This window comes from Enhydra lutris, unplaced genomic scaffold (genome assembly GCF_002288905.1).
Source record: "Enhydra lutris kenyoni isolate GAN:26980312 unplaced genomic scaffold, ASM228890v2 scaffoldscaffold55, whole genome shotgun sequence".
Taxonomy (NCBI): domain Eukaryota; kingdom Metazoa; phylum Chordata; class Mammalia; order Carnivora; family Mustelidae; genus Enhydra; species Enhydra lutris.
The window spans coordinates 6,807,824-6,833,628 of NW_019154139.1; the positions used below are offsets into that span (position 1 = coordinate 6,807,824).

At 42.2% G+C, this 25,805-nt stretch overlaps 1 protein-coding gene across 1 annotated transcript; it reads right to left on the bottom strand.

Moving 5' to 3' along the window:
- Positions 1-1,427: 1,427 nt before the first annotated feature.
- Positions 1,428-25,404, bottom strand: LOC111157455 (WBP2 N-terminal like). Its single transcript, XM_022518866.1, has 6 exons — positions 25,343-25,404; positions 10,639-10,747; positions 10,238-10,379; positions 9,940-10,032; positions 4,989-5,099; positions 1,428-1,846 (listed from the first exon to the last, which is right to left on the bottom strand). The coding sequence occupies exons 1-6, from the start codon at positions 25,402-25,404 to the stop codon at positions 1,428-1,430; spliced, it is 936 nt and encodes a 311-aa protein (XP_022374574.1).
- Positions 25,405-25,805: the final 401 nt, after the last annotated feature.

Below are 25,805 nucleotides of genomic sequence, written 5' to 3' on the forward strand. Positions count from 1 at the left end.
AGTGGCATTGCCAGCATGGTATTCAAGTCACAAAGGCAACATTTCTCAGGAACAGATACTAAGAAGTGAAACTACTAACTGGAGAGTAGGTACCTTTTAACTTTTAAAAGGTACTGCCAAATTTCCTTCTAAAAATTCATACCAATTTACACTCTCACTAGTTTTGTATCAAATAACCTTTCCCCCACGTGTTCCTTCTCAACACTTAAGTTTTTCAATCTTTTCAATATTTGTAAATCTTTGTAGATAAAGTTCTCATGCTATGTTGCATTTTCCTAACACTAGTCAAGTTGAATAAACATCTTTTCAAATGTTTCTGAGCCACTCTATTGCCTCAGTTAATTGGGAATTTACATCTTTTGTCCATTTTTTCTTTTTGATTGACTTGTCATCAAAAAGTTCTGAGTGCAGAGTCTGACTTGGTGTAGGATGGGGGGGCTTGATCTCATAACCCTGAGATCATGACCTGAGCCGAAACCAAGAGTCAAATGCCTAACTGAGCCACCCAGGGGCCCTTGTACCAGGTGAATTTGAAGTGAGGTCCACTTCTTCATATATTCTGACTATAAATTATTTGTTTAACATACATTTTGGAGATTAGCTTTCTCTTATTCTATTTCCTAGCTTTTAATTTTGGTCATATGGAAGTCCCAAATTTTGATATCATCAACCTTATCACTGTTTTCCTATATTGTTTCATTGTTTTTGATCTCTTTTTTAAAAATTTTATTTATTTATATGACAGAGAGATCACAAGTAGGCAGAGAGGCAGGCAGAGAGAGGGGGGAAGCAGGCTCCCCGCTGAGCAGAGAGCCTGATGTGGGGCTCGATCCCAGGACCCTGAGACCATGACCTGAGCCGAAGGCAGAGACTTAACCCACTGAGCCACCCAGGTGGTCCCATTGTTTTTTATCTTAAAGAAGGTTTTTCCTACATCCAGATATCATTTTCAGTGGCCACATAATATTCCACTATATGGATGTACCATAATTTATGAAATTCTCTCTCACTATTGGAAATTTAGGTTGTTCCATCCTTTCAATAATATAAATAATGCTGTGTTCAACTTGATAATTCTAACATATTTTAGGGCCTGGCAAACAGCATAATAAATGTTTCTTGAGTGGGGTAGAGGAGAAAGGCAGGAAGATTTTTCCACCCTCACATATGTTAAAAAATGCAGCCCAATGTCAACCAAATTATCAGGGAATTAGCTCTAATTCTACTTCTCCTCTGGCCCATCTAATCAAGAGTTGACCCAGCTTCTAAAGTCTAGGCGTGGAAGTACAGCTTTATCCTTCCCCTAAGACTGCCCTCCCTCAGGGTGCCACGGTACTTCACACATGCCTTCAATCACATACCCGAGTCCGCCTTCTTATCCTGACTTCGGTTTTTGAGTGCCAGTTTGCTTGGTGAATCTTCAATGGTTATTTCCTAAAAGATTGTAGATGGCTCTCAGAAGATGAAGGAGGGGGAAGAGAAGGCTCATACCCAGCAGGCTGGGCTGCCATAAATCTGCTAGACCCAGCTGTAGTTCCAACAGGTGAAATTCCATATGCCGGAGGCAAGGCTTCATTTGCAGCGGGTGGGTTTTCATTTCCGGCCAGTGAAGCTTCATTTCCAGCTGGTAGGGATCCGTATCGTGCAGGGGGTGTTCCATATACTCCAGATGGGGGTCTGTATCCCGCAGGCGGGGGCACGTATACTGCTTGTGGGGTTCCATATCCCACCTGTGGGGTTCCATACACCCCTGGTGAGGGTCCGTATCCCGCCTGTGCGGGTGCGTATCCCGCCTGTGCGGGTCCATATCCTGCCTGTGGGGTTCCATAGACAACAAATGGGTAGGCTGAGAAGGAAAAAAAAAAAATCAGTTACTCATTTTTTAGAGTGGACAAGGAATAGGTAAGAAGGAAGAAGAAGCGAACTGACACAGGAAAAGAATTCGGGCAGAATAATGCTAAAGCCAGCTCCTTCAGCCACCACTGGATGAAGGCTTTATCATTTCCTGTTTTGGAGGGGTTCAAGTTAACATGAAAATAACCTTACGATTATATCTCTACATTACTTATAGTTGTGCTCAAAGATATATTTTATTTAATAAATTTTGTTTGAGTATGAAGAAAGCAATACATGCTGAATGAGGGGTATGTATTTAGAAAATAAAGATGAACTTTATTTTTTTTAAATATTTTATTTATTTATTTGACAGAGAGAGACACAGTGAGAGAGGGAACACAAGCGGGGGAGTGGCAGAGGGAGAAGCAGGCGGGGCTCAATCCCAGGACCCTGGGATCATGACCTGAGCTAAAGCCAGAGGCTTAGCAACTGAGCCACCCACGCACCCTGAAAAGATGAACTTCAAAAGTCATCTATAATCCACTCTCAAATACAAAAATTTAATATTCTGGTGTATTTCTTTGTAGAATCTGTTAATATTTTTATACACTCACAATCATAACACCCATACATTTTTTTATCTGGCTCTTTTTGCTTGACATTATAAAAATTTTCTTTATATTATTAGCATATTTCATACATTAAAAGCTAGACAACATTTTATTACATGGATAGGTGCTACTTAATTTCCCTGCTGCAAGAGAGCATGTTGTTTCCAACTTTCTTTTTTTTTTTTTAAGAATTTTTATTTATTTATTTGACAGACAGAGATCACAAGTAGGCAGAGAGGCAGGCAGAGAGAGAGAGAGAGAGAGAGGAGGAAGCAGGCTCCCTGCTGAGCAGAGAGCCCGATGTATGGCTCAATCCCAGGACCCTGAGATCATGACCTGAGCCGAAGGCAGAGGCTTTAACCCACTGAGCCACCCAGGCGCCCCTAACTTTCTTTTTTTTAAGATTTTATTTATTTATTTATTTGAGAGAGAGAAAGAGAAAGCACAGGAGCAGGGAAGGGGAGAGGGAGAAAGTCTTAAGCAGACTCCACACTGAGCACAGACCGGATCCCAGGACCCTGAGATCATCACCTAAGCCAAAACCGAGTCTGACAATTAACTGCACCACCCAGGTACCCCATTTCCAATTTTCTAACTCATATTGCAATAAACCTGGACTTTATTTATTTTCTTGGCTACATTTCCAAAGTGGTTTAACTGAGTCAATGAGTGGACAGCTGTCAAGTTACTTTGCCTGTAATCCACATTTATGTTTGAGATAACTAGAAAAAACTTTAAAAGAATGGTCTTAAAGATTCTTAAAAAACGAAAGGAAAATGTGGAGGAAGTCAAGAAAATGATGTATGCATCAAACAAATACCAGCAGAAGTGGAAAACTTCACAAGAAGTCAAAAAGAAATTCTGGAGCTGAACAGCACAGCAACTGAAATGAAAAAATCACTATAGGGATTCAAATTCAGATTGGAGTAGGCAGAAGAATGAATCCATTAACTTGAAGATAAGACGACGGAAACAATAGAGGTTGAGGAATAGGAAACACACACACACACACAAAACCGAACACTGAAGAAGAGTGAACAGGGCTTGAGAGTAACAGAGCTTGAGGGACCTGTGGAACACCATCAAGCAGACCAGAAGGAAGTCCCAGGAGGAGAAGAAAAAGGGACAGAGCAAATATTTGAACAAAGAGTGACTGTAAATTTCTCAAATTTGATGAAAACATGAATATAAACATCCAGAAGCTCAATAAACTTCAAGTAAGATTAACTTAAAGAAACAAACACTGAGATACATTCTAATTAAACTTTCAAAAGACAGAGACAAAGGGAGAGTCTTGAAAGCAGCGAGAGAGAAGCATACAAGGGATCCTCAGTAAGATAATCAGCAGATTTCCCATCAGAAACTTTAAAGGCCAGAGATAAACTGTCAAACGAGAATCCTCTATTTGGCAAAACTCCTTCAAGAGAGAGAAATGAAGATGTTCCAGATACACAAAAGCTGAAGGAGTTCATTCTTACTGGGTAAGAAGTGCTTAAGGTAGTCCTGCAAGGTGAAGTGAAAGGACACCAGACAATAACTTAAGGCCAACTTTATAGGGATAAAGACCTCACTAAAGCTGAATCACTGGGCAATTACAAAAGCTAATATTTTATAATAATAGCTTGTAATTCCATTTTTTGTTTTCTACATAATTTAAGAGACATGCATTTATTTATTTGTTTTAAAGATTTTATTTCTTTATTAAGAAGAGAAAGAGCATGAAAGTGGAGGAAGGAGCAAAGGGGGAGGGAGAAGGAGAGGGAAAGAATCTCAAGAAGAGTCACGGCTGAGCGCAGAGCCTGACACAGGGCTCGATCTCATGACCCGGAGATCACAGTCTGAGCTGAAACCAAGAGTCAGAGGCTTAACTGACTGAGCCACCCAGGCACCTCTCAGAGACTAATGCATTTAAAAGAATTATTAGATTATATTTTTAACCACACAACTATAAAGATGTAATTTTGTGACATCAGTTGTACACAAAACTAAAAGCTGTAGACATGTATGTCATGTTCCAAGGAGAACCCAAGAAAGGACTACCTTTTGGGGCCTGTTGACGGCCTGTTAGGAGACCCTTTGTGGCCCACCTATAGGCTGTGGACCACATTTGAGAACCACTGGGGACAGGCACAACTGTTAAAGGACACAGGGCATGAAGCTGGAGTCCTCAGTGAGGCTGAAGGGCCTGGCATGAGCATGATGGCTATACTTGTGTGAGATGGGAAGGGGTCAGTGGGGAAGAGCACCTTTTTTGATGCAGGCTATAAGTAGGAAGTGATGGTTCCTGCTAGCAGGAGTCGCCCATGTCTGCTCCGTATGTGTACATTACAGTTAAAAGTAAGCCTCAAACTGAAGCTCAGTCATTGCTGACCTGCCATGGGGCTTCAGTCTAGAAATGAAGTCATGGACTCCATTTCCAATTCTCTAAATGTCTCCTCTTTCTCCTATAGCAGAGTTGCAGGCAAACTAGCAATGAATGGATCTTTGAGCCCTTGGCATATTTTTCCACCACCCAAGGAGAACTTCCCTGCCACTCCTTACCTGGACAAGGCATCTGTTGGGAGCACATCATGCCCCCCTGCCCAGTAACTACGTACAGTCCTGGAGAGCTGAACCAGTAGTTTACACTTCCAAGTGGAACTCCCCTGGCAGCTGAGAAGACAAGTTTGGCAAAATAGGGACTTTTTAATTCTTTTAAGCAGTTATCAACCAAATAATTAATAAAGTATCAACCATCATCTCACATATGTGTCCAAAAATGCTCCCAGGATACGAGATAAAAAATATATACCTCCCTTGTCCTGAACTGCATGTTCCGTGAGGGCAGAGATTGTGTCTTATTTGCCTGTGCTTATCCAGGGCCTAGCATAGCACTTACCATAAAAAATATTCAGAATCCAAGTGAGGATTCCATTTAGTTGGCAAGACACAACCATGGAAGCCAATGTAATGGCAACATGATACAGAAGAAAGAAAGCGCTTCTTGTATATCTTCCTCTGCGTCTCTCTTATAAGGACGCTTGTGATGGCATTTGGGGCCCACCTGGATAATCCAGGGTAATCTTCTCATCTCAAGCTCCTTAAATTAATTACATCTGCAGATTTTTTTTTCCAAACAAGGCAATATTCACAGATTCTGAGGGTTAAGGACATAGATATATCTTTGGGAGCCATTATTGGCCTACTGCTCTACTTCTGGCCTATGGCATGTGACCAGAAGTAAGGTACACCGCTTCCAGGGCTTCCCTGGTGCAAGCTTCCCAGGTGAAATATTTACTCTCTTTCCCTCCCTGCCAGCTATCCAGAGGGGCTGTGGAAGCCATGTGTTAAAGATGGCAAAGACCCTAGTACTCTGGGTCCCTAAATGGCTATGTGGTTCAGAGCCCCATATTATCTTTGCTAATTGTCCTTTACATAAGCAGTAATATCTACTGCCTTAAGCTATGGATAATTTGGGATTTTTCTGTTTCAAGAGATAGCATTATCTTAACTAATTCATTATAAATCTGAAGTTGTCCTCTTTACCCCTACTAACCTCCTTGTCAATATCCTATTAATATCCTTCCCAGAAGTAATTATTTTATTAACTTATATGTTTGCTCTTTTCTTTTTTTAAAAGATTTTATTTATTTATTTATTTATTTATTTGACAGATATATATATATATATATATATAGAGAGAGAGAGAGAGAGAGAGAGAGAGAGAGAGAGAGTGTGTGCACAGGCAGAGTGGCAGGCAGAGGTCAGGGGAGAAACAGGCTACCCGCCGAGCAAGGAGCCCGATGCGGGGCTCCATCCCAAGACCCGAGGTTCATGACCTGAGGTAGATGTTTCACCGACTAAGCCACCCTGGCACCCCTGTTTGTTTATTTCTTATATGACTCTCACTAGACTGTAAGTTTAACAAAGTTAGGGGCTGTGTTCGCCTTGTTCACTACTGTGTTCTTAATCATCTCATATAGAGTTTGGCAAACAACAGCTACTCAACATGTATTTGGTAAAAACAAGAATCAAAGAGCCCCAACAAGTCAGCTCTGTAGAGGGGAAGAGACTTCTGCAAAGGGTCAAAGAATCAGATCATGAAGCATGATGGGTAGTTAATTCTAAAGACCTCAAAGAAGCCCATCTCACAATCTTACGTTCTTACTGGGGGAGCGGGGATAGGCTCCCACACCTAAGCCATGATGTAATCAGACCCAGAAAACAGTGGGCCAAGCTCACATACGTTGCCTAAACTCTTCCCAAGTAGCTATATAACTGCTGGGACTCCATAGCTTTGCAGGCCAAGAAGCAGATCTTTTTTTTTTTTTTTTTAATTGACAGAGAGAGACACAGCGATAGAGGGAACACAAGCTGAGGGAGTGGGAGAGAGAAAGGCAGGCTCCCCTCCGAGTGGGGAGTCCGATGTGGGGCTCGAACCCAGGACCCAGGATCCAGGATCATGACCTGAGCCAAAAGGAAATGGTCAACCAACTGAGCCACCCAGGCACCCCCAAGAAGCAGATCTTAATGAGAGCACAAAGAGGATCCCCTCAAGTTGCCTGATCCTTGGCCCATAATCTTAAAAATAAGCCCCCTCCGTACTGTGAGGCCAGAAATAAGAGCGTACTCAAGAACCAATATGCAGTTATTCTGAGTTCTACAGATACCGGTAGGAAAGAGGAGCTGGACTTCCAAGTGGCCCCTGACTCTGGATTCCACAAGGCTGTGCTCTGTCTGCCAGGACACCTTGCTACCCAGTGTCAGGCTTCCAGATACTGTCTGCCCTTTCGACGATGAAGAGCTGTTGGTTGGGTACAGCGTGTGAGCTCCTTGGCCTTTGTATTTTTGCACTGTATCTTAAAGGTAACAGTAAAACAATTTCTTACTCCTCAATTTCTTATATATGGCTTTTCTGCCACCTGTCTTCTTTAGTATTTCTCTCTTGCTAAGAGCACCAACAAACTCAAATTTCCACATGCAAGGCACATCCTTCAGTCTTCATTTTATCAAACATCTCTGTAGCAGCTGACAAATGATCACCCGGTAACGCCTGAAATTGTCCTTCCTTGACCTCTAGGACAATAAACTCAATTCTCCTCCTACTTCAGTCAGCCCCTTTGCATTCTTCATTAAAGTCACCCCTCCCTACCCATCCCTGAGCTGTTGAGGACCCTTGGAATACCATTCCTAAGTCACTGAAGGATCCTATCACTCACATGGCTCCAGAGATGACCTGCGTGCTGAGAATTTCTAAACCAGTCTCTAGAAGATACAGTTCATCTTTGGAGCTCTGAGCTGAAAATCCACTGGCCACTAGCATTCCAATGTGCCTCATATTTAATAAGATGCAGGAATGAATAATATAGGATCAAAAAAATACAACATCACTTATATCGTATTTCTGCCATTTAAAATGCATGATGTGCATCTAAGCATGAGGAAACAGACAAACCCAAATTAAGGGACAGTCTACAAAACAATAAGCCTGTATTCTCTTTAAAATGTCAACATCAAGAAAGGCTGAGTCCAGATTAAAGGAGACCAAAGACACAGGACAACTAAATTCAATGTGTAATCTGGGATTAGATCCTGACTGGGGCGGGGGGGGGGGGGGGGATGTGCTATTAGAATTAGGAACAGTAATGGGTTAATCATTTGAATTTGAATATAAACCAAATATTAAATAACAGCATTGTTTCCATGTTACATTTTCTGAATTTGATAAGCAGACTGAGGGTAGATAAGAGAATACCCTTGCTCCTAGGAGATTTACATCCAAATACTTAGGGATGAATGAAATGATCTTTGTGACTTATTCCCAAATACTTTAGTAGAAACAAAGCAAAAAAAGAACAAGATAAAGCAAAGTTGGGAAAATGTTAATAATGGGTGAATCTAGATGAATGGTCCATGAGAGTTTGTTGTAATACTTTTTTTTAAAGATTTATTTATTTGACAGACAGAGAGAGACAGATCATAAGTAGGCAGAGAGGCAGGCAGAGAGAGAAGGGGAAGCAAGCTCCCCGCCAAGCAGAGAGCCTGACAGAGGGTTAACCCACTGAGCCACTCAGGCACCCTTTGTTGCAATATTCGTGCAACTTTTCCAAAGATAAGATTATTTTTCTTTAAAAAGTTCAAAAAAAGAGCAAGAAGAGGTTTAGGATTTAGATTCTAGCTCCATTGCTCTCTATCTGTGCAGCCTTGGGACACTGTATAACCATCACTGCCTCAGTTTCTCCTGTTATCAACTGGGGATAATGACTGTAGCTACATCATAAGTTTTTGTGAGGGTTACAAGTACTGACACATGTAAAGGGTTTGGAACACTGCCCACTATATAGTAAGCGTTCAGTAAATGTTAGTATATCTAAAATTGAACTCCAACGTAGACTGTCTCTTGCATTCTTCACTATGGTTTATAGTATCATGATCCAATCAGTTTTCTGAGCTAGAACATTCATTCCATCCTTCTGTGTCCCCAGCATTTTGTCCATGCCTCTGTTATGGTGTATTTGCATATGTCCATCTCAACTAGATTGGAGTTGGAGGTGGAGGCAACAGAGAAAGAGAAAGAACATTCCAAATAGAGCAAATTTAAGGACACCTAGTGGGCTCAGTCAGAAGAGCAGGTGACTCTTGATCTTGGGGTCATGAGTTCAAGCCCCATATTGGGTATAGATTTTACTTAAAAAATAAAAATAAATAAATAGATAAGTAAATAAAATTACCCAGAAAGAACAAATAACATGAAGGTACAGAGATGAGAGAACAAGGCATACAGAAGTCCAATTAGATTGGAGTACAAAAGGTGAGAGAGGAGGGGTATGAAATGAGGCTAGATTAAATAAAAATATATCATTAAGGGATTTATTTTTTTTTTAAGTGGGCTCTGCACCCAACATGGGACTTAAACTCACAACCCCTAGGTCAAGAGTCACATGCTCTACTGACTGAGCCAGCCAGGTGCCCCGTAAAAGGATTATTGGTATTCACAGTCTGAAAAGAGTTATCTGGTACATACTTTAGATCAGTACTGTGGCACTTGACAATACCTCTTCCCTCTTCTCATGAAAATGGGAACTACAGCTAAGAGAAGCAAAGACAAAGCCAGAGAGGAGAAAAAACAAAAAGGCATGACAGAGGAAAAAGAACTCAGGCAACTGGGGCTTCCAGAGCTGAAAATGAGACTACTCAATGATAGGAGACCAGCATTTAAATGGACAAGACATTATCAGGTAAAATTAGTCATTCAGGTGTCTGAGTACAAGCTCCTGGTAGACGGCAAACTCCTTTAAGACAAGGAGGGACTGACTAATCTTGCTCCCAGCCTGTGGTATGGTACATGTCCCATAGTAGGGAGGCTCAGGAAATACCTGCCGAATACATGTGCAGCTACCAACGGCTTGACCTCGGAGGCCAAAGTCTTGACCGGGTGTGTAACAGTCCTACTTTGCCTCAACAGGCCTCAAACCCCCCCAAAGCATTTAGAATCCTTATTAGCATTGCTCACCAGCAGAAGCAGCTTTCATCATCATCTGGGCAAATTCGATGGCACCTCCTTTTCTGAAGGCTAATTTAAAGGTAGCCTGTCCTTCCCAGCCACCTGGGGGAAGAAATGACACACACTCACTAAGGTGCTGGCACCTCTGGCCGGAGAGGACTGCCCCGGACAGAGAGAGAAGCACTACCCAAAGGAGCGGGGCAGCTTTTTTTGAATTCCAGCATGAGCCAAGTCTGAATCTTAAACCTTCTGGAAGCTTTTGAGAAAAAACAAACAAACAAAAAACCACTTCTGAGGGGGCACTTACCATCTGGGGCTGCCTGAATGATTCCTTTAATGAAGTTGGGGGTAAAGACGGGTTGTTCAACGGTGCAGTTACTCATCAGATCAAACGGCATCATAAAAGAAAACATGGAGTCATTGACTGTGTGTGAAGTCACGAAGATCACCTACGAGAAGAAAGAAATTTCAGAGAAGGACTACAGTTTGTCCACGGATTGAGACATAGCAGAGCAATTCTAAGGTCAAGGCTGCTTTGAAATCCTGGCCTAATTGAGAAACATCACCCATTTTCTTCCATATTCCTCCACATGGAAAATCATAAACGTGTGAATGTTTTAAAACACTTTGAAAGTCAACATTTACCCTCTCTCCATTTTAAGGAAAACAAATGCGCAGTTAATCTGATCAAAGAAGAAGTAGAATTACCCGGTATGAAGTAAGAAACACTGTTCCCCTCTTTGTACCACAGAAGACACTGGATCCCTCTGGTTGCTGCGGGAAGGAGAGTTCTACATCCTGACACTGAGTCAAAACACTGCAGAAAAGAAAGGGTAGACGCCGCTCAATTCCAAAGTCATATAAAATGACACACATAAAGCTTTTAGCATAGTTCCTAGCCCAGAGTGAGCACTCGATAAACATTACCTGCTGCTCTTATTGCCATTATTTCACTGAAATAGAAAGGAAATTAAATGATATTATTCTCTGACTGCTCACCTATTCTTCTCCCTTTTAATCACTAGTTTCTCTTTTTACTTTTTCTTTTTTTTTTTTAAGATTCATTTATTTATTACAAACTGAGGGTTGCCAGTGGGAGGAGGGTAGGGAGAGGGTGGTTGGGTTATGGACATTGGGGAGGGTATGTGCTATGGTGAGTGCTGTGAAGTGTGTAAACCTGGCGATTCACAGACCTGTACCCCTGGGGCTAATAATACATTTTATGTTAATAAAAAATTCTAAAAATGTTTTAAAGATTTATTTATTTATTTTAGAGAGAAAGCATGCACAGGCAGGAGGGAAGCAGACTCCTCACTGAGTTGGGAGCCCTACGTGGGGCTTGATCTCAGGATCCTCAAATCATGACCTGAGCTGAAACCAAGGGTCAGAGGCTTAACTGACTGAGCCACCCCGGTGCTCCGGGTTCTTTTTTTTCTTAATTTACATTCTTCTTCTTCTTCTTAAACTTCTTACCATCTCAAAACCTTCTTACCATCTCAAAAAAGAATTTTTATTCTTTATGTGCAGTAAGTATAAAGCACTGTGGTAATGGAAATGTTTCTCTGACTCTTATAGAGACAGTAAGGCACACAGTGGGCTTCAGATTCCTCAGGCATGTTGTGTCCTCTTCCTGTCATGTTCTCCCTTCACTATTAACCTGAGAAACTTGGACTCATCCTATTCTTGCTCACAGAATCCTAACGGATTTCTTCTCTTTCTCAGTAATTACTATAATACATATGTGCTTATTTGTTCAATGTCTTAACTATGATCATTAAGGACAATGTCTTTCCACTGTAGCTCTAGCAAACAGTGGTTGCTACTAAATATTTATGGACAGAATGACTGAATGAAAACATGAATATAAATAATAGAGCAAGTATTGGGGCGCCTGGGTAGGCTTAGTGGGTTAAAGCCTCTGCCTTCGGCTCGGGTCATGATCTCAGGGTCCTGGGATCGAGCCCCACATCGAACACATCCTTGCTCAGCAGGGAGCCTGATTCCCCCTCTCTCTATGCCTGTCTGTCTGACTACTTGTGATCTCTGTCTGCCAAATAAATAAATAAAATCTTTTAAAAAAATAAATAAATAATAGAGCAAGTACTAATATGACATACATCACATTACTAGCACAAAAATGTCATAGCAGTTTAGTGGAAGGAGAGATTAGCTTTGGTCGAAGTGATTAAAAATGACTTTATAGAAAGATCGAAGTGTGAGCTGATTCTTAAGATATGGACAGTGTTTCAGGAGGCAGAGGTGAAGACAAGGGGCAGTCTGGATAGGGAGCAAACGGCATGAATGGAGGTGCAAGAGCAGCATCCATGGTGTACGCAGTGGGAAGCAAACTGCACACTTGGGAGCCGGCTACATGTGTGGATTCAGCAAAACAGCATGGGAGTGTTGGGGTGGAGGAGAATAGTGAGATAGAGCTGGAAAGCCATGCTGGAACTAGAGCTTGGAGACACTATTTAATAGGCGAGGAGAAACTGTGAGCTACAGCTGTCTTAGCAGGCTAGTCACATGATCAAGGAGCGGGGTGCGGAATATGAGAGGCACCACTTTAAGAATCCCTAAGGTGTACTCTGCTGGCTCAGTCAGTAGAGCATGCAGCTCTTGATCTTGGGGTCATGAGTTCAAGTCCTATGCTGGGTATGGAGTTGACCTTAAAAAAAAAAAAATCCCTAAAATATTCCTGATGTGCCACAATAAGAACTGGAACTGGGGTGGTGGTGTGGTGATAAAAAGGGTTTTTTAATATACAATGAAAATATAGGATGCCAGCAAAAATGTCAGGAAAAATAGGGAATTCCGGGGGTGCCCGGGTGGTGCAACTTGTTGGATGTTGGACTTGGTTGGGGTCAGGTTGTGGCCTCAGGGTCTGGGATTGTGTCCTGAGTTAGGGTCCACACTCAGTGAGGAGTCTTCTTAGGACACTCTCTCCCTTTCCCTCTGCATCTCCTCTCTCTCTCTCTCTCTCTCTCTCTCAAATAAATAAATCAATCTTTGAAAAAAAATAGGGAACTCCAAAACTCGGTTCAGAACTCTGGAATCTAACCAAAACCTTATAGCAACTAAGATAATGTTTAATCAAGAAAAAAATAGCTGAGTCTCAGTAAGAGAGCTTTTTGACACTTTAACTTACCCTGGTACCATCCTCCAATCCCCAGTTTGGCAACAGCCTTAAAAATAACCCACATTGTGGGGTGTCTGGGTGGCTCAGTAATTAAGTGTCTGCCTTTGGCTCAGGTCATGATCCCAGGGTCCTGGGATCAAGCCCTGCATGAAGACCCCTGCTCAGTGGGAAGCCCACTTCTCCCTCTCCCAATGAAACTCTGGTGAAGCAGACTATTTCTGAATAAACGTAAATAATAAAATAAAATAACCCACATTCCTAGTCTAAGTGCCAAGTACCAAAGAGAGCAGAACACACCTTATTCTCAAAGAATTGTGGTTGTTTTAACTTGTCTGGTAGCTCCCTGAGGGGCTGGCTCAAAGGGTGTGTGCCTAATTCAGGCACTACCCAGGTGACTACCCAGGGTGCATTTATCAAAAACAGTTCAAGGTAAATGTATTAGTTGCTGCTATCTGGGGCAAAGATGACACTTAGTGCAAATGAACAAAATTGAAAAGTTAGGGATGAAAGGCTGATGAGATGCTTTAGTGAATAACAGCTTTGAAAAGCTCTGACGTATTCATGGAACTCTAGAAAGCCATATGCATCTCTGCCCAGGGCTGGATTCAGGCTCAGAAGAAAACTGAGAAGGCCCAAAACTTTTACCTCTGGTTGACAATAAGGCTCTTCTCAAGCAGGAAGTGAAAGCTAAGACAGAGCTGTAAACTACCTGGCTGAGTGACAAAAACATGCTCTAAACATACGGGCAGACCCCATCTGCAAAGGCAGGGAGGTTTTTTTTGTTTTGTTTTGTTTTGTTTTGGTACAGATTTATAAGGTAATAGTCAAATCACTAGTTGGCAACTAAGTTAACATAAAAGAGACTTTAGTGACCACATTGGACAAAGAGTACAAACTTTATAAAATTTATAATTCAGAAAGCTATTAAACAATAACCACAACAAGCAGCAACAATGTACCCTAAGAGAGAAAATCTGATTTTCAGATTTGCCAAATTATAATATTCAGAATGTCCAGTTTTCAACAACAATAAAAAATCATGAGGCTTGCAAATAAACAAATAAGTATGGCCCATAGGTTTTTCTGTGAACATTAGACAATCAAGCTAATAGAAACTGTACTGAGGAAGCCCACACATTGGATTAACTAAACAAAGATGTTATTTGTTTGTCTGTTAGGTGAAACTCTAAGTACAACGTGGTGCTCAAACTCCCAACCCCAAGATCAAGGATCACATGCTCTATTGACTGAACCAGCAAGGCACCCCACAAGACCAAGACTTTAAATAAACTATTTTAAGTATGCTTAAAGAGCTAAAGGAAACCATGTCTAAAATAACCAAAGGAAATAATGAGAACAATGTTTCAAAAGGTTGAGAATATCAATAAAGAGATAGAAATAGAAAAATGAAACAAATAGAAATTCTGAAGATGGAGATTATAAGTGAAAAATTCAATAGTGGTGGGCTTAATGGCAGATTTCAGCAGGCAAAGGAAAGAATCAGTGAACCTGAAGATAGGTCAATTAAAAATAGCAGTTACTACCCCAGTAACAGAAAGAAAAAAGAATGAAGAAAAATGAACAGAGTCTAATAGACCTGTGGGACAAAATCAAGCTTACAACCAAAGGCATAATGAGACTGCCTGAAGGAGAGGAGAGGAAAAAAGTGGGCATAAAAAATATTTGAAGAAATAATGGCCAAAATTTCCTCCAATTTAATGAAATACATGAATCTACATATCCAATAAGCTCCTACTAGGATAAACTCAAAAAGACCCACACCAAGACATATTATAATCAAACAGCTGAAAACCAGATACAGAGACTCGAAAGCAGCAAGAGAAAAGGATCATCACTTACAAAGAATCCTCAATATGACAAATAGCTGACTTCTCATAAAAAACTAGGGAGGCAGGGCTGCCTGGGTGGCTCGGTTGATTAAGTGGCTCCCTTTGGCTCAGGTCCTGATCCCAGGATCCTGGGATTGAGCCCCACATTGGGCTCCCTGCTCAGCGTAGAGTCTGTTTGCCCCTGTACCTGTGCCCCTCCCCCTGCTTGTGCTTTCTCTCTCACTCTCCCAAATAAATAAAATCTTTTTTTATTATTATTTTAAAAAATGTTTTAAAGATTTTTATTATTTATTTGAGAGAGAGTAGGAAAGAGAGAGAGCATGAGTGGGGGGGAGGGGTAGAGGGAGAGGGAGAAGCAGACTCCCCACTGAGCAGGAAGTCCAACACAGAACTTGATCCCAGGACCCTGGGACCATGACCCAAGCCAAAGACAGATGCTTAATGGACTGAGCCACCCAGGCACCCCTCAAATAAATAAAATCTTTAAAGAAAAGAAAAAAACTATGGAGGCTAGTGGAATGACATATGCAAAGTGCTAAAAGGAAAAAAAAATCTGTCAACCAAAAATTCTGTATCTGGGAAAACCATCCCTCAAAAATTAAGGAGAAATTAAAATACTACCAAGTAAACAAAAACTGAGAATTCATCACTAGTAGATCTGAACTATAAGAAATGCCAAAGGAAGTCCTTCAGCCTGAAACAAAAAGACTCTGGGGGGTGGGGCCTGGAAGGCTGTCAGTTAAGAGTCAACTCTTGATTTCAACTCAGGTTATGATCACAGGGTTGTGAAATTGAGCCCTACATCAGGCTCCATGCTGTGTGCGGCCCCTGCTTGGGATTCTCTCTTCCCCTGCCTCTCTCCTTCTGTCCCTCCCCCACCTTTCTCTTAAAAAATAAAAATAAAAAGACATGGACAGTAAATTAAACCCTTACAAATAAACAGAGAACACTGGTAAAGCTAACTACATAGGTAAACATAAAAGTCAGTATTAATGTATTTTTGGTTTGGAACTCTTCATTTCTTCCTATATGAATTAAAAGGCGACTGCATAAAATAATAATTGTAAATCTTCAGTGATCAGTACACAATGTATAAAAATGTAAATTGAGGCAATAATTGTATAAGGGGACAGACTATATAGGAACAAATTTTTTGCATAGAATTAAAATTTGGTATTGGGGCACATGGGTGGCTCAGTCGGTTAAGTGTCTGTCTTTGGCTCAGATCATGATCCCAGGGTCCTGGGGTCAAGACCTGTGTAGGGCTCCCTGCTCAGTGGGGAATCTGCTTATCCCTTTCCCTCTGTTCCCCCAACTCATGCTCTCTTTCTCTCTTACTTGCTCTCTTTCTCTCTCAAGTAAATAAATAAAATCTCTAAAAAACAACTAAATTGGTTTAATTTGAACCAGTGTTACAAATCAAGATGTTAAATGTAATCTTCAGGACAACCGCAAAGAGAGTAACTAAAACACAAACAGTAAAAGAAATAAGGAGGGAATCAAGATAGCATATTAGGAAAGCATATTGGATACAAAGGAACTAAACTAAACTAAACTAAACTAAAACACAAACAGTAAAAGAAATAAGGAGGGAATCAAGATAGCATATTAGGATAGCATATTGAACACAAAGGAAGGCATTAATGAAGGAACTGAAACATAGAGGAAACAAATAGCAAAGGAGCAGAAGTTAATTCCTTCCTTATAATTATATTAGGTGTAAGTGAATTAAACTCTCCAATTAAAAGTCAGAGATTGGCAAAATACACATTTTTAAAATATGATACAACTATACGCTGTCTACAAAAGACTTCCTTTAGATCCAAAGACACAAATAGGTTTAAAGTGAAAGGATGAAAAAAGATATTCCATGAAACAGTAGCCAAAAGAGAGCTGCAGGAGCTATACTAATACCAGAAAAAAATGGACTTTATTTATTTTTTTAAAGATTTTATTTATTTACTTGACAGAGATCACAAGTAGGCAGAGAGGTAGGCAGAGAGAGAGGAAGGGAAGCAGGCTCCCCAGTGAGCAGGGAGCCTGATGCAGGGCTCCATCCCAGGACCCTGAGATCATGCCCTGAGCCAAAGGCAGAGGCTTTAACCCACTGAGCCACACAGGTGCCCCCCAAAATGGACTTTAAAACAAAAATTATTATGAGACAATACTATATCATGATAAAAGGGCCAATCATCAAAAGACATTACAAATGTAAACATGAATACATTTAATAAAAGTCAACTAGACCTAACATAAGGACACTTCAGCCACAAAGGTAGAATACACATTCTTCTCAAATACACATGAAACATTGTGTAAGACAGATCATATGTTAGGCAACAAAACAAGTCTCACTAAATTTATGAAGACTGTAATCATATTGAGTATCTTTTCTGACCACAATGGAATGAAATTATAATAACAGAGGGAACCTGACAAATTAACAAATACGTGAAAATTAAACAAAACGCTCTTAAACAACTAATGATTCAAAAAAGATATCACAAGTGAAATTAGAAAACAGAATTGAATCACTAGAAATTAGAAATTTTTAGATGAATAAAAATGAAAACACACAAAACTTTTGAGATGCAGCGAAAGTGGTGCTTAAGAAGGAAATATATAGCTTTTAATGCTTGCAATTTTTTAAAAAGATTTTATTTATTTATTTGACAGACAGAGAGCACAAGTAGGCAGAGAGGCAGGCAGAGAGAGAGGGGGAAGCAGGCTACCCGCTGAGCAGAGAGCCCTATGCAGGACTCGAACCCAGGACCCTACGATTATGACCTGAGCCGAAGGCAGAGGCTTAACCCACTGAGCCACCCAGGCGCCCCAATGCTTGCAATTTTTTTCAGAACAGCAAACACATAATCTAATTTTCCACACTAGAAAACTATAAAAACAAGACCAAACTAAACCCAAAGCTAGCAGAAGGAAGGAAATAATAAAGATTATAGTGAACATAAATAAAGAATAGAAACAAAAGAATCAATGAAACCAAAATTTTATCCTTTATCCTTTAAGCAAAATTGACCAACTTTTACCTAGACTAAGAAAAAAAGAAAGAAACACTAAATTACTAAAATTTGAAATAAAAGTGGGGATGTTATCACAGAATTTATAGGGAAAAAAAGATTATGAGCGAATATATGAAAAATTACATGCCAACAAATTAGATAATCTGGGGCACCTGGGTGGCTCAGTGGGTTAAAGCCTCTGCCTTCAGCTCAGGTCATGATCCCAGGGTCCTAGGATCAAGCCCCGCATCAGGCTCTCTGCTCAGTGGGGAGCCTTCTTCCCCCTCTTTCTCTCTGCCTGCCTCTCTGCCTACTTTGATCTGTCAAATAAATAAATAAAATCTTTTTTTTTAATTTTATTTATTTATTTGACAGACAGAGATCACAAGTAGACAGAGAGGCAGGCAGAGAGAGAGAGGGAAGCAGGCTCCCTGCTGAGCAGAGAGCCAGACGTGGGACTCGATCCCAGGACACTGAGATCACGACCCGAGCCGAAGGCAGCGGCCTAACCCACTGAGCCACTCAGGTGCCCCTAAATAAATAAAATCTTAAAGAAAGAATGATACCTTGTGTCTGAGAAGAAAGATATTTCTACGCTAAGAACTCCATCATGTGTCTTAATTCCATAAAATAAAACCATTTTTTAAAAAATGGTTAAAATTGGGACACCTGGGTGGCTCAGTTGGTTAAGCAGCTGCCTTCGGCTCAGGTCATGATCCCAGCGTCCTGGGATCAAGTCCCGCATTGGGCTCCTTGCTCGGCAGGGAGCCTGCTTCTTCCTCTGCCTCTGCCTGCCACTCTGTCTGCCTGTGCTTGCTCTCTCTCTCTCTCTCTCTCTCTCTGACAAATAAATAAACAAAATCTTTAAAAAAATAAATAAATAAAAATTTAAAAATAAATAAATAAAATAAAAAATGGTTAAAATGGAAAATTTTATGTTATATGAACTTTACCTCAGTAAAAAAGTAGGTTTATATATTAAGTGTAAAACCTCAATAAATCAATTAATCAAATTTAAAAAACTGTGAAGAAAGAATCCCATGAGTTTGGATTGGATCTGGGAGACAAAAAAGTCATGAGAAATCAAAGGTGATCTTTGCCTCCAAAGAAATAGGGAAGCCAGAAAAAGAAGCTTATTGGGAAGTAGGGACATAAATTTGGCTCTAGACATGTTGAAATAGTCAGGAGGCAGGAGTACTCTTTGCAATTTCATTCTGTCGTGTCCTTGGGTCAGCACATAGTACACGGGGTTTCTCAATCTTGGCACTATTGACTGGGTTGGATAATTATTTGTTGTTACGGGCTGTGCTTTGTAGATTGTTAGCAACACCCCTTGTCTCTCGCCACCAAGTATCAGTAGAAGCCCACCTCCACACCGAATTGTGAAAACCAAAATGTCCCCTGGGTGCAAAATCACCCCAGACCAAGAACCACTGTCCTACAAGGATGGCAAAGTGACTGCAAAATTTCAGGGAAAAGTACAGTACAGTGAAACAAAGAATGAATTTTCATCATGTTGGTAAATGTTATAATGTGGAAACAACAAATTTCTAAAAAAGAGGTAAAAACTGCAAATGAAATTTCACAGTACCAGGGTGCCAGGGTGGCTCAGTTGTTGGGCATCTGCCTTCAGCTTGGGTCATGGTCCCAGGGTCCTGGGATCAAGCCCCATATAGGAGGACTCCCTGCTCCGCAGGAAGCCTTCCTCTCCCTCTCCCATTCCTGCTCCTTGTGTTCCCTCTCCTGCTGTGTCCCTCTCTCTGTCAAACAAATAAATAAAATCTTTTTTTTTTAAGATTTAAAAAAAAAGATTTTTTAAATCTTAAAAAAAAAAAAATTTTATTTATTTGTTTGACAGAGAGAGGAGGAAGCAGGATCCCCACCAAGCAAGAGTCTGACTCGGGACTCGATCCCAGGACCCTGAGATCATGACTTGAGCTGAAGGCAGAGGCCTAAACCACTGAGCCACCCAGGCGCCCCAAAATAAACAAAATCTTAAAAAAAAAATTTCACAGCCCATTTGGCTAAGGATATCAAACACTATTCTGTCTCCAGTTAACAACCTAACTTTACACCTCGAGAAACTAAAGAACAAACCAAACCCAAAGCTAGTAGAAGGAAGGAAATAAAGATTAGAGCTGACATAAACAAAAAAGAATACAAAAGCAATAGAAAAAAAATCAGTGAAACTAAGTCATTTTTTTAAATCAATGAAACTGACAAATGCTTGGCTTGATTAACTACTTAAAAAAAGAGATGACTCGGGGCACCTGGGTGGCTCAGTGGGTTAAGCCTCTGCCTTCGGCTCAGGTCATGATCTCAGGGGCCTGGGATCGAGCCCCACGTCGGGCTCTCTGCTCAGCGGGGAGCCTGCTTCCCCTTCTCTCTCTGCCTGCTGCTCTGCCTACTTCTGATCTCTCTCTGTCAAATAAACAAGATCTTTAAAAGAAAAAAAAAAAAAGAGATGACTCAAATTACCAAAATCAGAAATGAAAGAAAGGACATTACAACGGAAGCCACAGGAAAAAAAAAAAAAAGGATAAGACAATACTATTTTCTATTGTATGTATGTATGTATGTATTTTCTATTGTATGTAAATAGTATGACAATACTATTTAAAATTGTATGGCAATATATTGGATAACCTAGAAGAAATGGACAAATTCCTAGGAGCTAATTCATTAATAAATAGAAAACCTGAACAAACCAATAATAAGTAAAAACACTGAATTAGTAACCAAGAACTTCCAGCAAAGAAAAGCCCAGAATCAGAGGGCTACACTGGACAATTCACCAAACCCTAAAAGAATACCTAACACTGATCCCCTAGAAAATCTGCCCAAAAACTGAAGAGAAGGGAACACTTCCAAAGTCCTTCTCTGAGGCCAGCATCACCCTGATGTCAAAGCTAGAAAAAGATACAAGACAAGAAAACTATGGATTAACATCTCCAAAAAACACTGATGGAAAAATCATAAACAAAATACTAGCAAACTGAGTATAACAGTACATTGAAAGGATTATACACATAACCAAGTGGGATTTATTCTTGGAACATAGGATGGTTCAACATATGAATATCAATCAACATAATAAAAATAGAACTATCATATGATCCAGCAATCTCACTTCTGGGTACATATCCAAAGGAAATGAAAATAGGATATCAAAGAGATAACATGCACTCCTATGTTCACAGCAGGATTAGTCACAATATCCAAGAGAAACAACCTACTTGTCGGTCAGTGAATGAATGGATAAAGAAGATGTGGTATTTATATATACATATCATTCAATCATAAGAAGGAAATCCTGTCACATGCTACAACATGAACGAACCTTGAGAACACTGTGCTGACTGAAATAACCTCGAGAAAGGTAAGTACTGTATCGTCTCACTTATATGTAGAATCTTAAGGAAAAAAAAGTCAAATGCATAGAAGCAAAAAGTAGAATGGTGGCTACCAGGGACTCAGGGAATGGGGGAAATGGGGCGATGGTGGTCAAAAGGTACAAATTTGTAGTTATGTAGGATGAATAAGTTTAGAGATCCAACGTACAGTAGGCATGATGACTACATTTAATGAGTATATTGAAAGGGCGCCTGGGTGGCTCAGTGGGTTGGGCTTCTGCCTTTGGCTCAGGTCATGATCCCAGGATCCAGGGATGGAGCCCCACATCAGGCTCCCTGCCCAGTGGGGAGCCTGTTTCTCCCTCTCCCTCTGCCACTACCCCTGCTTGTGCTCTCTTGCCCTCTGTCAAATAACTAAAATCTTTCTTTTAAAAATGAGTATAGTGGGTGCCTAGGTGGCTTGGTGGGTTAAAGCTTCTAGGCCTTCGGCTTGGGTCGTGATCCCAGGGTCCTGGGATGGGCCCCCGAATCAGGCTCTCTGCTCAGCGGGGGGCCTGCTTCCTCCTCTCTCTCTGCCTGCCTCTCTGCCTATTTGTGATCTCTGTCTATCAAATAAATAAATAAATAAAATCTGGGGCACCGGGGTGGCTCAGTGGGTTAAAGCCTCTGCCTTCGGCTCAGGTCATGATCCCAGGGTCCTGGGATCGAGCCCCGCATCGGGCTCTCTTCTCAGCAGGGAGCCTGCTTCCCTCTCTCTCTCTCTGCCTGCCTCTCTGTCTACTTGTGATCTCTCTTTGTCAAAATAAATAAATAAAATCTTAAAAAAAATTCTATAGGGTGACTTTGCAAAAATATATCTTTCAATATACATTCGTTTAATTTAAAATATTTTTGACAGAATTTTTATATATTTTTAAAATACATTTTAATCTTTTTTAAAAAGTCTGTATCCTCTGAGTCCATTGTTCCACTTTCAGGAACATATCCCCAAGAAACATTGTGATAGGTGGGCAAAGATAAGTCATCAAAAGTGTTCACTGAAGCAATGTTTATAGCAATGACAAATCACACCCTGAACATCCTGGAGAGAAGCAATGAATACTGGAATACCAGTCATTGAAAATAATGATGTAGGTATTGATACTGGAGAGCATTCCCAATACATTGGTAAGTGAGGAAAACAAATTACAAAGCAGTCTCAGGTGTGGGGGTGTTGCTCATATTTCCCTGGGAGGAAGTGCAGAAGGATACATACCAAAATGTAAAAAGCACTGGATGTTGGAATCTGGGGTAATTTAATTTTTTTCTAGTTTTTCTACAATAAACACATATGGTACTATCTGCACAATTTTAGAATATTGGTTAAAAAAAGAAAACTCAGTGTCTTCCCTATTTACCAGTAGAGTCCTATATGTTCAATTATAACTTAGCTGGGGGGGAAAAAAAAAGCAACCTCCCCAGAACACAGCTACAGTGTGATAAAATTCTCAAATGTGTATTCTGAATAGGCAAAAGAAGTAAAAATACAACCAATCTTCTTCTCAACCTTGTTTTAAAAAGTAGTTTCTATCATCACCAAAAGAACCCCAAACAATCCCATTTAAAAATGAGCAGAGGAGCTGAATAGACATTTTTTACAAATAAGAGATACAGATGGCCAAAAGACACTTGAAAAGATGCTCAACATCACTCATCATCAGGGAAATGCAAGTCAAAACCACAGTGAAAGCTCCCTTCACACCTGTCAGAATGGCTAACATCAAAAAGACAAAAGCAAGTGTTGGAGAGGATGTAGAGGAAAAAGAACACTTGTGCACTCTCTGTAGGAATGTAAACTGATGCAGACAGTGTGGAAAACAGTATGGAGTTTTCTCAGAAAATTAAAAACAGAAATACCATATGATCCAGTGATTCCACTACTGGGTATTTACCTAAAGAAAATGAAAACACTGATTTGAAAAGACATATGCACCCCTATGTTTACTGCAGCATTAGTTACAGCAGCCAAGATATGGAAGTAACATAAGTGTTCCTCCATAGAAAATTAGATAAGGAAGATGTGATACACACACACACACACACGAATATTATGCAGCCATAAAAAAGAATGGGATTTTTTTTTTTTTTGCCATTTGCAACAACATGGATGGACCCAGAGTGTATAACACTAAGTGGAATAAATCAAAGAATACCATTTAATTTCAATTATACATGGAATCTAAAAAACAAAATGAATAAACACCCAAAAAGAATAAACACAGAGGATAAACTCATGGTTGCCAGAGAAGGTGCGGGGCGGGGGGGGGGGGGGCTGTTGAGTAAAAGGGATGAAGGGGAATGGGAGACACAGCCTTCCAGGTTTGGAATGATTAAGTCACAGGAATAAAAGGGAACGGCATAGGGAACAGTCAATGGTACTGTAGTACTGTAATCTGTTTTGTATGGTGACAGACGGTGACTATTTAGGATGAGCCTAGCATCATTTACGGAGCAGCCCAATCACTATGTCGTCCACCTGAAACTAATGTTACACTGTGTGTCAACTATGATCAAATAAAAAAAAATTAAATAAAGATAAAGAAATATCGTAGTTTCTACACAAGAAGCCAGAGCACTGACAGGGTGGGTGTTCTCTGATGACAAGGTAGAGAAGCAGTCCTTTTGGTTTCTGAGGGACAGCTGGAGTTGAGACGATCAGACCCCAATCCAAGCTCTCCCGGTGCAAGCAATTTACTTCTCTTTGTTTCAGTTTGAGGAATTCCCGGAGAAATAAGGGAAACACTGCTGATCCTCATTGTAGATAGAGCAGGTTTGAGTACGAAGCTCTTACAGGTGTTTGGCGATGATCAAGCATTCAAGAGCACAGAATGGACCCCATCAAGGTAACTCGAACGACCATGAAATCAGTGTTTCTGATACAACCTTTTAAAACATGCTTCATGCCCTGCCTCCGAGCCACACACAGAAAAGCAGAGGCAGACCCGACGCTCAGCGAGAAGACGCCCAAACACCAGATCAGAAGTGACTGCAGGGCACAGAGCCACCTGTGCTCAGGTCAAAGCGCTCTGGGCGGTGAGCCGGGAGACCTCGCACGCGGCGGGCCATCATCATCTCCTACTACAAGGGAAGACCGACGGCCTCCACCGCACGAAGGAATCTGTCAACAACATTTTCTCGGGGAGGAAGCAGAGAAAACAGATCTGGACATCAGCACTCGGTACTGTCTGAGCGGATCTTCCCGACAAACGCGCAGTCCCCCGGGAGCACAGCACTGGGTGTCAGAGGCTCCCGCTACCCGACAGCAAAGGAGACCGAGGGCCAGTCGGAGCCGAGACACGAGCCGGGGGCCACCGCGCAGGAGTCTGGAAAGCCGGGAGGGAGGAACGGAGCAGGGGAGCGGCGTGGAGGCGAGGCACGAGGTGGGAAGGGGAGCGAGAGGCGCGCCCGCCCCCGCGCGAACACGGAAGCGCCGCGCAGCCAGCGTCCGCCTCCCGAGGGGTCTGGTCCGCATCTTTACCGTAAAGGAAGCGCAGTCAGCCCCCCGCCCCCATCGGGGCGAATAGAAACGGCGCTTCAGGAGGTTCTGAGGGCGAGCGAGGCCCTCGCAGCGCGGGACCGCGGGACCGTCAGAGTGGCCGCACTCCCGCCTCTTCCGCCCCGGCGTGCCGGGAGCCCCGGAGGGGTGCGCCCACCGCTTCCCCTCACCCCCCGCCCGGCCGCCGTCACCCCGCGGAGGTCCTGCGCTCCCAACGGCTGCTAACCCCAAGGGGCGGCGCGACACCCTACTACACCAGTGCGCTCCCGCCTCTCTCCTGAGGCGACGAGCGCCTCGCACCGCGCACCCGCCCATTTACCTGACCGAGGCCACGCGCTCCAGCCTCGGCCACCTCTGAGTCCCTAAACGCCCGCCGGGGCGCGCGCGCTCAAACGGAGGGGGCCGGAAAAGGCGGGAAAGGTCCCCATTGGCTGAGAGTCTACAAGCCGCCGGCCCCGCCCGCCGGCCTCCTCCCGGCTCTGACAGCACCCCTCCCCGGCCCCCGGCTTCCCTTCAGGCACCTTTCGCCAAAAGGGATGATGGCCCCGCGGCGGTTCTCGGTGTGACTCTGATTCACTGCCATCTTTCTCCAGGCCTCCTCCTGCCGCCCCTCAGATGGGAAGGGGCGGGGCCTGCGCCAGGCCGGGGGGCGGGGCTTTGAAGGGGAGGGCGGAGATTATGGCGCAAGGACGAGGGTGGGGGGTGAGTGGGCAAAGGGGCTGGTCACGTGAGGGGCGGTGGTCCGAGAACCCGGAGGTGTCCAGGTTGGGATGCCGGCTGCGGGGGAGCGGGCGGGGAAGGGAGCGCACCGGGGAACGAACCGGGGGAACTGACCCCGCCTCCGGAGCTCGGAGGGTTGAGAGGCAGGTGAGTGGCCTCCTGGATCCACACCTGTCCTCTTGGTCCCCGCGTCGTAGCCCGGGCATGGCTGCTCTGCTGCCCGCGGGAATGGACTCACAAGCAGGATTTTCCTGCATCTTTCCT

Excerpts from the sequence above, each read along its gene's own strand:
- LOC111157455 (XM_022518866.1), bottom strand. The coding sequence starts at position 25,404 with ATGGCAGTGAATCAGAGTCACACCGAGAACCGCCGCGGGGCCATCATC. Across the intron at positions 10,380-10,638 it reads TGTTTCTTACTTCATACCGG|GTGATCTTCGTGACTTCACA; the intron begins GTAATTCTACTT and ends TTCTTCTCGTAG. Across the intron at positions 10,033-10,237 it reads CATTCAGGCAGCCCCAGATG|GTGGCTGGGAAGGACAGGCT; the intron begins GTAAGTGCCCCC and ends TTCTTCCCCCAG.